The sequence below is a fragment of the Schistocerca gregaria genome, chromosome 6 (assembly GCF_023897955.1).
Source record: "Schistocerca gregaria isolate iqSchGreg1 chromosome 6, iqSchGreg1.2, whole genome shotgun sequence".
In the NCBI taxonomy this organism is placed as follows: domain Eukaryota; kingdom Metazoa; phylum Arthropoda; class Insecta; order Orthoptera; family Acrididae; genus Schistocerca; species Schistocerca gregaria.
The window spans coordinates 81883280-81897090 of NC_064925.1; the positions used below are offsets into that span (position 1 = coordinate 81883280).

The following is a 13811-nucleotide window of genomic DNA, read 5'->3' on the forward strand; positions in this document are numbered from 1 at the left end:
CGCCGACTGAAAGTGCGAAAAATTGCTGAATCTGCAAGGTTCCCGTCTCAGTGGACGTATCACATTTTAACAATGGCATTATCTTCCAGATGGGTGCCACAACTCGTAAATGTCTGAACAATGTTTGATACATTTTCAGAGTAGCCAATAATATTTTGGCTCGGTTCGTGACCAACGTCGAAACATGAGTCCGCTGCTATGCCCCAGGAACAAAACATCAAAGCAGTGGAAAGATGTTGATCCATCAGCACCAAAGAAAGCAAAGGCAATGCCGGAAATGTCATGGCGCCAAGTAAAAGGGATTCTGCTAATAGATTAATTTACCACTGGTCAAAGTATTACGGAAGAATACCTCCTGGACCAACAACAGCAAAACATATGCCCAAACGAGAGGACCACGCTTGACAAGGAAGAAAGTCATCTTTCATCAAGACAATCCACGTCCACACACGTGTCGTTGTCAAGCCAAAAGTATATGAACTAAGACACGTATTTAATAAGAAAAGTCGCCAAACAACCCTGCAATTTTAGAAGTTATTTTATTTTCACAACAAGTTTTGGCAGTTCGGTAGGCTGTCCTCAGACGTCTGCAAATTAAAAGGAGTATACATGTAGTGTACGTCAAGACAAGTACACGTTCGAAACTATTATACCATCAGAGTTATAACAGAAAAGGAAAAACATCAACAAAGACCAAAACTAGACAATATGCAATCAGAAGCTCAACAGCAAAAAGCTTGTCAATTTATTTATGATGTAAAACCTACATTATTCTTATAGATGAAAGAAATCTTAGTTCATTTGAAGACCTATCTTCATTCAATGTAAAACGTCGTGATGTAATCTGTGAAGTGAACAATAATGTGCGTATCTATAGCCTAAGTATTATCACTAGTGGTGATGTACGAGAAAAAGTTGCCACAATTTACGAAATGCAACCAGACGCAAAACCAAACGGCAGACAACATATTCAGTGAATAACGGTACGCAAAGAACGTGGGAGAAATACTCATAAAATACCCCTCGAAAACATACTTAAATACCAAATCAAAGTAATAACATATGGCTTGACGTTCCTTACATTACTTAATAGGCGGGAAAATGCAAGAGCGGAACAAATAAGAGTTCTCTAAAGTCCTAGGTGACAATGTAGTACTATTTCCATGGGACTATAAGACATCATACTAATGGACAGTCTAAAAATGGCGAACGCATCCAAATAGAAACACCGAAATGGCAAGTTTTAGCGCAATAGGTAATGCAGGATTTTACAAAGGTGAAAGTAAAGTAAGCGTACGAAGGCCAACAAAACACCAAAGCATAAGGTTCAAAAATGGCTCTGTGCACTATGGGACTTAACTTCTGAGGTCATCAGTTCCCTAGAACTTAGAACTACTTAAACAAAACTAACCTAAGGACATGACACACATCCATGCCCAAGGCAGGATTCGAACCTGCGATCGTAGCGGTCACGAGGCTTCAGACTATAGCGTCTAGAGCCGCTCGGCCACTCCGGGGGCCACCAAAGCCTAAGCCCGCTAATTAAGCAACAAGCTTGCCCAAGAAAAGGGGGATGTAACAATTTTGAGAGAAAGAAGTTCTTATATGGTCTCATAGACTAATCACTGAGTGGGACAATACTGCTCAAGTGATGGAGGAAACCAAGCCGATAAACGAATGTACTGACACACGCCTAAATATGCCAGAAGCCTCAAGTCACACAGAGAAACGTGTGGTCCACAACGGTAGCCCATAAACGCAAAACTCACATCTATTATCAGATTGTCATCAATCCAAAATACGTAAACACCATAAAATACGCATATATGGTAAGAACATCATAACATTCTCCAGAAGGTGTATGGTGAAGTAAAAGTCACAAAGATAGAACAATGCTAAGCTAACCAAACCTTACACATGAGATGTAGTCAAGAAGTACCGAATCTCCCACATGTAAACTGGGGAATGTGTCAGTTTGGGTCTAAAAACGTAATGGCTAAAAATGGTGTGCAAACGAAAATGTTACAAAAATCACACTGTAGGGAAACAGTAACAACGTCACCATCCTAACTATCAAGCTGACCTCACTATCATAAGCAAAATCCCCTAAACGTGCGTATAAGCGTGCAAAAAGGCCAAAACATGGCCAATAATAAAAACGTGCTACATACCAATAGATTGGAGAGTTAGAAAGCGAGAAACAGAGTCGTAGGAACAACTAAACCAATACTCATAGTAAGGGGGCCAACCGTATTTTACAGCAGGACAAATCACTACGTTACCGTAAAGGTAACATAGTACATAAAAACTAAGAAACGAACAGAAAAGATTGCAAGTAGAGAGAAGTGTAGAATATCGGAAACGAAAGTCAAAAACATAAAAACTTGAGTTAATAAGGCAAATATAGGTAAACCAAGTTAACACCTATGAGCCATAGAAAAGAACCAAGTAACAAAATGAAATTTACTAAAATAACACTTATAAATGGCACGTAGTGTTCAGACACTAAAGATCGCCATATCACTGTAAAAATTGATCTAAAAATGTAGTTTGCCAAATTCAACATTGGCTATTCTAGCCAAATGAAATCAGTAGTTTAGTGTTAAGGACAGAAAACGCTCCAGAGGATTAATGTAATATGTAGCCAATAAACTACATATCTCGCTCGCACAAACGTCTATAACACGATGAAGTGGTTCTAAAGCATAGTACCGGCACATACTAGTCATCAAGGAAAGTAATGATGGGAGTCCAACCAGTAGCAGTAAACCATGTATTTCCAACCAAAATAGAAAAACCGCTGCGCCCTATCAAAAATCACGTCAGTCTCCCCAATTTACTAAATGGGAAACACTTATACAAAACAAAGTACCCCTACACTTGTGATAGGAACACCCAACCGACACGATTATCATGGGAAGGACAAGCTGCTCTGTAATTAGATTAAGCCATATGTTTACCAATAAATGTACACAGCCTTGCAACATCCTACTAGAAACTGAGGTCTAGAATTCTTCAGAACAGGAAGTTTCTAACCAACCCATACTGTTCTGATCCAAGTATGCAATGAAAGAAACGCAATAGTGTCCCATCATTACTCAAATCGAATCGTCAAAAATAAACGATCATTAGATGACGGCAAAACCTACGGTTCATACGTAGAAATGTGAAAGCTGACCAATTCCTCAGCTGTCACACAAACCCATTTAATAGAAGCTAAAACAACAGTTATTATCACCTGACGCTTTCAGATCATCCATGTGAGGAGAAGTTCACTATCATAATGGAAGTCCTGCTCGCCACATAAGTTACAATAAAATCAGTAGGAAAATTGTATCTGTAAAAATACAGTAAACGCTCTACAAAATACCGTACCATATAACACTTAAAAAAGGAATCATCTCCGTGCCAAGAAGTGTATGATCGTAAAAAAAAGGTACCTCGACTTAACTACAAAGCACAAGTGAAGAAACATAAGTACAAAGTTGATAAAATAACCACACTGTACAGTTGATTATAGCAATAACTGACACACGCCATATGCACCTCATGTACGGACAAACGTATCGACACTGGGATACTGAAGACATCAGCTTCTCGATGCCGTGAATTCTACAACCAAAGCAAGCACAAACAGTCAAGCCGAAACTAACGAGTCAAGATGAGCAACGAACCCATAGGTGCTAAATATCAGTATACCGTATCTCAGGTGCTTTCTTCGAAGACTTGACAACAACTGAACACACCTGCAATCACAGAAAGTTGTCAAAGATGGTACCGCGTAGTCAAAACATAAAAAATGAACATCACTGGTACAAATCGATACATCGTATCATCGTGAACGGGTAGAGTAAGTAAAACACCAACAACCAGAAAATGAAACGGACAGCAGGAAGACCTGAGACGTTAAGGTGAAGGCCGTTCAGAGACAGGCACGAAATTAACGTACGCGAGTTAGTCCTAAAGTAAGGCCTCTAAAGGTCAAATACGAAGGAAACTTAATCATAGAGAAGTCCAAGAGAATCCAGAAGGTAAACATACAACCTCCCTTCAGTATTCGAGGAATAAATTCACACCAAGTTGTGAAAAATTTCTTTTGCTAGTTTGAAAGCTTCCCTTGCTCTTTTTCCGAATGAACATACAGCTCCATGTCTTCAGGAACATCCATCGTCCCACCTTCATCAAGCATTGGCAGTACTTTCATATTGCCATTAACAGGAATGTCTTGTGGTTCGTATATGTCCCTTAAAAGTAGAGTGGTTGATGGTATGCAGAGCTGTGTGGCCTAAAGACCTTTCTTTGAATGTCCTACCGGACTGCCCAATATACAGGGTGTTCCATTGATCGTGACCGGGCCAAATATCTGATGAAATAAGCGTCAAACGAAAAAACTACAAAGAACGAAACGTGTCTAGCTTGAAGGGGGAACCATATGGCGCTATGGTTGGCCCGATAGATCAAACGGATATCAACTGCGTATTTTTTTAAAAATAGGAACCCCCATTTTTATTACATATTCGTGTAGTACGTAAAGAATTATGAATGTTTAAGTTGGACCAGTTTTCTGGCTTTGTGGTAGATGGCGCTGTAATAGTCACAAACATATGGCTCACAATTTTAGACGAACAGTTGGTTACAGTTGGGTTTTTTTAAAATTAAAATACAGAACGTAGGTACGTTATAACATTTTATTTCGGTTGTTCCAATGTGATACATGTACCTTTGTGAGCTTATCATTTCTGAGAACGCATGCTGTTACAGCGTGATTACCTGTAAATACCACATTAATGCAATAAATGCTCAAAATGATGTCCGTCAACCTCAATGCATTTGAAAATACATGTAACGACATTCCTCTCACCAGCGAGTAGTTCGCCTTCCACAATGTTCGCACATGCATTCACAATGCGCTGACGCATGTTTTCAGTCGTTGTCGGTGGATCTCGATAGCAAATGTCTTTCAACTTTCCCCACAGAAAGAAATCCGGGGACGTCAGATCCGGTGAAGGTGCAGACCAATCCACCTGTCACGAAATTTGCTATTCAGTACTGCTTCAACCGCACCCGAGCTGTGAGTCGGACACCCATCATGTTGGAAGTACATCGCCATTCTGTCATGCACTGAAACATCTTGTAGTAACATCAGTAGAACACTACGTAGGAAATCAGCATATATTACACCATTTAGATTGCCATCCATAAAATGGGGGGAATTATTCTTCCTCCCATAATGTCGCACCGCCAAGATCGCTGATGTTCCACTTGTCGCAGCCATCGTGGATTTTCCGTTGTCCAACAGCGCATATTATGCCGGTTTACGTTACCTCTGTTGGTTGAATGACGCTTCGTCGCTAAACAGAACGTGTGCAAAAACTCTGTCATCGTCCCGTAATTTCTCTCGTGCCCAGTGGCAGAATTGCACATGACGTTCAAAGTCGTCGTCATGCGATTCCTGGTGCATAGAAATATGGTACGGGCGAATCGATGTTGATGTAGCATTCTCAACACCGACGTTTCGGAATTTGTCTGCTACTGATGTGTAGATTAGCCGTGACAGCAGCTAAAACACCTACTTGGCCATCATCATTTGTTGCAGGTCGTGGTTGACGTTTCACATGTGGCTGAACACTTCCTGTTTCCTTAAATAACTTAACTAACCGGCGAACGGTCAGGACACTTGGATGATGTCGTCCACGATACCGAGCAACATACATAGCACACACCCGTTGGTCATTTTGATCACAACAGCCATACATCAACACGATATCGACTTTTTCTGCAATTGGCAAACGGTCCATTTTAAACAGATAATGTATCACGAAGTAAATACCGTCCGCACTGGTGGAATGTTACGTGATACCACGTACTTATACGTTTGTGACTATTACAGCGCTATCTATAACAAAGCGAAAAACTGGTCCAACTAAAACAGTCATATTTCTCTACGTACTACACGAATATGTAATAAAAAATGGGGGTTCCTATTTAAAAAGGCGCAGTTGATATCTGTTTGAACTATGGCAGCGCTATCTAGCGGGCCAACCATAGCGCCATCTGGTTTCCCCCTTCAAGCTAGACAAGTTTCGTTGTTTGTAGCGTTTTCGTTTGATGCTTATTTCGAGAGATATTTTGCCCGTCACTATCACTATTGCATCACAGTCATTGCATTAATTTTGTAGATCTCAGAATTCGAAAAACGATCGCGGCTCTCGATGGAAATAAGTGAGAGGATAATGGATTTTTACCAGTGTAACCAACTTCAATGTTGATTTTAAGGAACCCTGTGCAATTCTGAAGAAAATTGGACCTTTAGAGTGCATTATTTTACTGATTTCAGGATGGTTGAGAAAATTAGAGTTTTTTCTAACAATTTTATCATGAATTATGTCGATTATCTCATGTTGGTAGGCATTGTTCACCGCTGTATCCCCTAGTACATTCTTTCCTTTTTGGATTTCTGCAACCTCTATAGGGATTTTACTTAGCCGGCTAACAAGCATATGGAAGGTTTTTTACCTATTGAAATGGGTATGAATCCACGGGTATAATAGTATCTGAAGTAGTGGGCTTCCGGCCAACGAGAAAAACTGTATCTACCACTCTTATTCATCACAGAAATATCAAGAAAATCAATTTTATCATTAACCTGCTTTCATACGTGAACTCTGTTTTTTCGTGTAGGTTGCTGAATATTCTTAAGATTTTGTAACACTTCCTTTTGCTGGAAAATTTTGCCGCTGAAATGAAAGTAATTATAAGAGAGAACTAATTCAAGTAATTGCAGAAATTAATCTCCCCTACAGACAATCGTTTAAATGCACGGAATTTCTTCTTGACAAGCCCTATGGTTCCCGTAACAGACGCATTAGTTTATAAGTTAGTCAGATCTAAGGATACTCATTAGTAGCCAATCGGCATTTTTACTCGCAAGTGTACGAGTGCTGCAGGAAGATGGAAAAGTGGGGTGTAACTTTTGTGGATCATGCCCCCTGACCAGGACAGGCTCACCACATAATGACGCACGAGAAACTGCGTTAGTGGAAGAGCCTGTGAAATAGAAGAGACACATAATTCTGAACAAAATAGCCACAAGTTTGAAGATTAGTATTGCTTTCGACATAGGAATCACACCGCCAACTGGTCGCAAACAACTATTTGTTATGAAACTTCCTGGCAGATTAAAACTGTGTGCCCCACCAGGACTCGAACTCGGGACCTTTGCCTTTCGCGGGCAAGTGCTATACCAAATAAGCTACCGAAGCACGACTCACGCCCGGTACTCACAGCTTTACTTCTGCCAGTATGTCTCCAACCTTCCAAACTTTGCAGAAGCTCTCCTGCGAACCTTGCAGAACTAGCACTCCTGAAAGAAAGGATACTGCGGAGACATGGCTTAGCTCAGTTGGTAGAGCACTTGCCCGCGAAAGGCAAAGGTCCCGAGTTCGGGTCTCGGTCGGGCACACAGTTTGAATGTGCCAGGAAGTTTCATATCAGCGCACACTCCGCTGCAGAGTGAAAATCTCATTCTGGAACTATTTGTTAAATTGACCTAGGTTTCGACACCTCTTGGGATATCTTCACCATGGTCAGAACTAAGAGCAGATGTGCTCAAGTCAAAAAGTATAGTAAAATAGGTTTCAGCCTTTGGCACATGTGCCTAGATAGGGACATCAGACTTAGTCGGTTGCCGTGTTTAAAGCTGTAAGATTAGTATTGGTTCAGTGCAGAATATTGTTCACAATGTATGTGTCTGCAAGTGGGGTGCCACGTCAGTTGACTGCCGAATTGAAAGACCGTTGATTCAATGCGTGTGAAGAACTTTTGCATAGTTTCTACGTCGAAGGTGATTCATTTCTGGGAAAAAAGTGTTAAAGGCGGAAAGACTAGGATCCACTATCACTAACCAGGGACGGTGAAGCAAGGAATGGCGCCACAGCTCATTGCCAGCCAAAAAAAGTTCCGCATTCAACCGCCTGCTGGAAAAGCAATACTGATTCTCTTGTGGGATGCAAATGGAGTAATTTTGGAGCATCATATGGATAGGAAAGTTTCAGTAATCAGCACTTATTATTCAGGCATGCTAAAAAATCAGATTTGCTCTGCAGTCAGGAGTAAATGGCGAGGACTTCTGACTTCAGAAATACTGCTACAGCATAACAGTACCTGACCTCATACAGTGCATAAAGCAATTGAGACTATTCGGAAAAATTTAATTTGAATGTTTTGTACGTCTTCCTTATTCACAAGACCTCGCTCCTAGCGACTTTTATCTGTTGATGCACTCGAAGAAGCGACGGGGAACAAGCACTTCAGAAGTGACAATGGGGGGAAAACCACAGTGCATGACTGGCTACACACACGAACAAAAGAATTCTTTTATCGTGGTATCTGTGTACTCCGGAAGTGGTGAAATAGACGCATTCAACGCCAGGTAGCATATGTCAAAAATTACATGTAGGTTTTTTGTTTATTAATACAATTAAAAATACTATAGCACTTTCAAATTTATCATTTGAATCACCTTCGGCCATTATACTCCACGTAAAAATTTCAAATAATTCAGTGAAATGTGTGAAAACAGCACCATCAAGGCAGAATGGCCGAAACGAATCAAAACTCAGAAAACGTATAACCTACTTATGAAGCAAGAATAGGATATCCCACCCCCATGGAATATAGGTCTTTCCAAAGTGGGGTTGCGTGAATGCCTCAACAATACAGATGGCTGTAGTGCAGGTAGAGGAGAGTAGTATCTGTGGAGAGGCCAGACAAACGTGTGGTTCCTGAAAAGGTAGCAGCAGCGTTTTCAGTATCTGTAGGGGCAGCAGTGTGGATAATTGACTGGTCTGCCTTTGTAATGTCAGGCAACATGGCATTGGTGTGCAGGTAATGTGATCAGCTGAAAGCAAGGGGAAAATATTGCTCTTATTTTCTTGACGACTTGCAGTACTTCTTCGTGATTAAATGGTGATTGTATGATCTTGCATAAGGCAATCCCCGTCCAGATACTACTCAGGAGGACACCGTCATCAGGAGAAACAAACGTGTAATTCTACAGTTTGGAGTGGGGAATGTTAGGTCCCTTTACCAGTCAGGGACATTAGAGAATTAGAAAAAAGAGGTGGATTGGTAGAAGTTAGATATGGGGAAAACTAGCGAAGTGTGGTTGCAGAGGAACAGGACTTCTGCATTTGTAATAAATACAAAATAAAACTGGGCAATGCAATAGTGAATCTAATACTAAATAAGGAAATAGGAATGAAGGAAATCTGCTGTGAAAATCATAATGAACACATTACTGTGGCCAAGATAGACATGAAGCTAAAACTCACACCGAGAAAAGTGGTGCAATGGTTGGCATGAGAGGTGGCAGAAGCCCCCTCTCATATTTCTTACTCTGAGTAATTCGATTTTCCTCTCTAATTGCATGTCGTGAAAAGTTTCTATTCCTTCACACGCGGACTTCCCACGCAGCGTCTCTCATCACCCGGGTGGTCCGGTGACAGGCGGGCTCTGCTGATCTTGAAAGGGTTAAGCCGACGGGTGTGAGAGAGTCGAGTGAATGCTTTCCAGACGCCGACATTGTCAGTAGACCGGCGGAGACACGCCCGCAGGGGCCTGAAGGAGCGGCTGGGCTAGAGATTCCGTTACTTCTCAGAAACTTAACGAAAACACTTTCTGGCGGGCTACCAGCGAGGCGTGGGAATGACTTGTGTCCCCAGGCAGTCTTGGCGGGCAAATTCCCGCGTTTTCTGCCAAATCGTAACTGTGATTGGCTTGCTCAGGACATAGCTCCTTGAGTAGCAAAATCGGCGCAGAAATTGGCGCCAAGAATCTCCATTGGTGGAATGGTAGTGCTTCGGATATAGAGTGGAATTTTCCGCCGGTTTTCGAGTTGCTGATTGGAACTTTTAACCAAGGCCACTGTCGTGGAGGCGGGAATGTTCTGTGTTCGGTTTGTACGGGTGCTCTTGTGGGGCTCGGCTCTCGCCTTTCGGTCGGAGTAGGTTACAAGACTGAGCTCTCGCTGCTCTGGACAGCCTGCCTTCCGTTGGCTGTCTAATATACTTTTATTTGATTGTAACTTCAACGTAACATTACGAGTACGGTTGGCAATTGAGCGTTTTGTGTACAAGCGGCCTATGTTGTCTGTCTTGAGCAGTTTTGGCTAAAGTTGACTGTATCGGAGTTACTGTGTGACTTCGCTTGTTAAAATCAATCACTGTACCGTCAGTGATTGTGTGGCGAGCCTTCTTCGTCCCACTCAGAGGCGCATTTGTATTGCTAGGAAGTCTTTAGTCTGGAACAACCAGACCAGGACAATTTGTTTCGGGCTATACTCGCGACATTATCATCTCCACGACGGGACGTCGAAGCAACCACCCATCACTTCCGGTACGCCAGATCGTGTCCTTTCAGTTAAGAAGACAGCTTGGTAATGTATGCTTTCTAACTTTGTTCTGTCTTGGGTGTTCATTGTCTGAGTTTTACTACTGTAGCAGCAATTAATGTTGGGTTGGTTGTGTGTTTTCTCTTAAGATTTGAGTTGCAAGGGATTGACTACACATACCGCTTTGTCATAAATGTCACAATCTAGTTTATGGTCAACTTCACTTTCACAGCACTTATTTGAGTATACAATTTGATTCATTTTGATGTATTGTAAATGTTTCATGTGTTTTGTTTATGATTTTGAGTTTAGTCATAGTAAATCAAATTGTTATTTTGGACAGGCCTTTCATTCTGTTAATCGGTAGAGCAACCCTTTCATTTCTCACTACGTCACTGAAACTTTCCTTTACTCAATTAATGCCTATCAAATTAAATTATTGCAGGTGCTACCCCACTTGCAGGGTCGATTACAGTCAGTTCGCGTTCAGCAAAAGTCGGAGTTAGAATAGGAAGGGGAGGGGGGGCTTAGAGCATCATTTATACACTCCTGGAAATGGAAAAAAGAACACATTGACACCGGTGTTTCAGACCCACCATACTTGCTCCGGACACTGCGAGAGGGCTGTACAAGCAATGATCACACGCACGGCACAGCGGACATACCAGGAACCGCGGTGTTGGCCGTCGAATGGCGCTAGATGCGCAGATTTTGTGCACCGAAGTCGTCAGTGTCAGCCAGTTTGCCGTGGCATACGGAGCTCCATCGCAGTCTTTAACACTGGTAGCATGCCGCGACAGCGTGGACATGAACCGTATGTGCAGTTGACGGACTTTGAGCGAGGGCGTATAGTGGACATGCGGGAGGCCGGGTGGACGTACCGCCGAATTGCTCAACACGTGGGGCGTGAGGTCTCCACAGTACATCGATGTTGTCGCCACTGGTCGGCGGAAGGTGCACGTGCCCGTCGACCTGGGACCGGACCGCAGCGACGCACGGATGCACGCCAAGACCGTAGGATCCTACGCAGTGCCGTAGGGGACCGCACCGCCACTTCCCAGCAAATTAGGGACACTGTTGCTCCTGGGGTATCGGCGAGGACCATTCGCAACCGTCTCCATGAAGCTGGGCTACGGTCCCACACACCATTAGGCCGTCTTCCGCTCACGCCCCAACATCGTGCAGCCCGCCTCCAGTGGTGTCGCGACAGGCGTTAATGGAGGGACGAATGGAGACGTGTCGTCTTCAGCGATGAGAGTCGCTTCTGCCTTGGTGCCAATGATGGTCGTATGCGTGTTTGGCGCCGTGCAGGTGAGCGCCACAATCAGGACTGCATACGACCGGGGCACACAGGGCCAACAACCGGCATCATGGTGTGGGGAGCGATCTCCTACACTGGCCGTACACCTCTGGTGATCGTCGAGGGGACACTGAATAGTGCACGGTACATCCAAACCGCCATCGAACCATTCGTTCTACCATTCCTAGACCGGCAAGGGAACTTGCTGTTCCAACAGGACAATGCACGTCCGCATGTATCCCGTGCCACCCAACGTGCACTAGAAGGTGTAAGGCAACTACCCTGGCCAGCAAGATCTCCGGATCTGTCCCTCATTGAGCATGTTTGGGACTGGATGAAGCGTCGTCTCACGCGGTCTGCACGTCCAGCACGAACGCTGGTCCAACTGAGGCGCCAGGTGGAAATGGCATGGCAAGCCGTTCCACAGGACTACATCCAGCATCTCTACGATCGTCTCCATGGGAGAATAGCAGCCTGCATTGCTGCGAAAGGTGGATATACACTGTACTAGTGCCGACATTGTGCATGCTCTGTTGCCTGTGTCTATGTGCCTGTGGTTCTGTCAGTGTGATCATGTGATGTATCTGACCCCAGGAATGTGTCAATAAAGTTTCCCCTTCCTGGGATAATGAATTCACGGTGTTCTTATTTCAATTTCCAGGAATGTATATGAAGGTTCTCGAAGAATGTAGTGTTAAATACACTACTATCCCGGCACCTCGCAAAAAATGGCGACCCTTAGCCTCGGATCTTTTCTGGTGAATCACTGATAAGGAAACAGTATTCTTAGTAGGAACATCCAAATTTTTTTTCTCTATTTTTTTAATTAATGAATACCCAAGTTCTTTTTCTTGTAGTTACGCGATTAGTTTTTACGTAGCGGCGCATGATTACAGTTTTTGTTTTAAGTATATATTTTTGTTTGTTCATTTTTTTGTGTTTCTTTTATGTGGTGTCCGTACCACATCACGCCTTGTCGGGTTTGTGTGCGGTTTCTGTACCACAACAAATCGTGCATGTAATTATCGCGTTGGAACGACGTTGTTGAAATTTTATCTTTATGTGTAAAAATATTGGGAGTAGATTATTTTTATTGTGCATTTTTAGATAAATTTGTTTTTCATGAATGATCACGAGAAATAAGGCACGACTATTATCGAGCGAAGCTAAAACGAAAGAGGATAGCATAATGGATAAGGGGCAGTTAACTGAAGGGGATAGGTTCGGAGATGAGATGGGCACATTTTTAGCAGGACAGGACGCCAGGGTCATTGATGAGGGAGGTAATTTGGACGCGATCTTAGAGCAGCGTCGCGGCCGTGATTATGATAGTGAGGTAGAGGATGAAACAGAGACAGGCACACAGGTAAAGACGGTAGCAGAATTTTATAATCAAACGAACGAGAGAAGACAGGGGCCAGGTCGGCCAAGTCAGAGCTCTAGCACCCAGGTGTCCAGAGTTACATTGCCCATGTTTGAAGAGGATCAAAAAGATGACATAAACCCAATACTGAGTTTCCTACGATCATTGAAAGAAGAAGGTGACGAACAGCGTAAGAAGGAGAAGGAAGAAGCTGAGAAACAGCGTAAGAAGGACAAGGAAGAAGATGAGAAACAACGTAAGAAGGAGAAGAAAGAAGCTGACGAACAACGTAAGAAGGAGAAGGAAGAAGATGAGGAACAACGTAAGAAGGACACAGAGGCAATAATTTAGCATATAGGGGAAATTCGTGGGGAATTACTAACAAACAAAGAATGTGGAGAAGCAAAACAAATGTCAATGGTAGCACAAAAAGTAGCAGGCCTAGCCAAAACGGCAGCAACAGGGACAATGAAAATCGCAAAAGTAACTTCGCAACTCGCATGTCGCTTGCGACGTGCGACACTAGCTCACTCAAAATCCCTAGCGTTCTTAAAAACTCAAGGTAATATTGCGGTTATGAACATCACGAAACGAATAAAAGAAGCAGAGAGTCGGATAGCAAAACTAGAGCGAAACGGGCACACGAACACTGCGCGTTCGGATACCAATGATGGAGCACACAGAATTGTGTCTCCGAGGAAAAGCCCGCCGTGCTCTAGCCCAGTGACAGAGTGCGGAACTAACAATGCACGCGCAGA

General features: G+C 43.1%; 1 protein-coding gene across 1 annotated transcript; it reads left to right on the forward strand.

Moving 5' to 3' along the window:
• Positions 1 to 12879: 12879 nt before the first annotated feature.
• Positions 12880 to 13404, forward strand: LOC126278733 (chromatin assembly factor 1 subunit A-like). Its single transcript, XM_049979010.1, has one exon. It carries the CDS (start codon positions 12880 to 12882, stop codon positions 13402 to 13404), a length of 525 nt encoding a protein of 174 aa, XP_049834967.1.
• Positions 13405 to 13811: the final 407 nt, after the last annotated feature.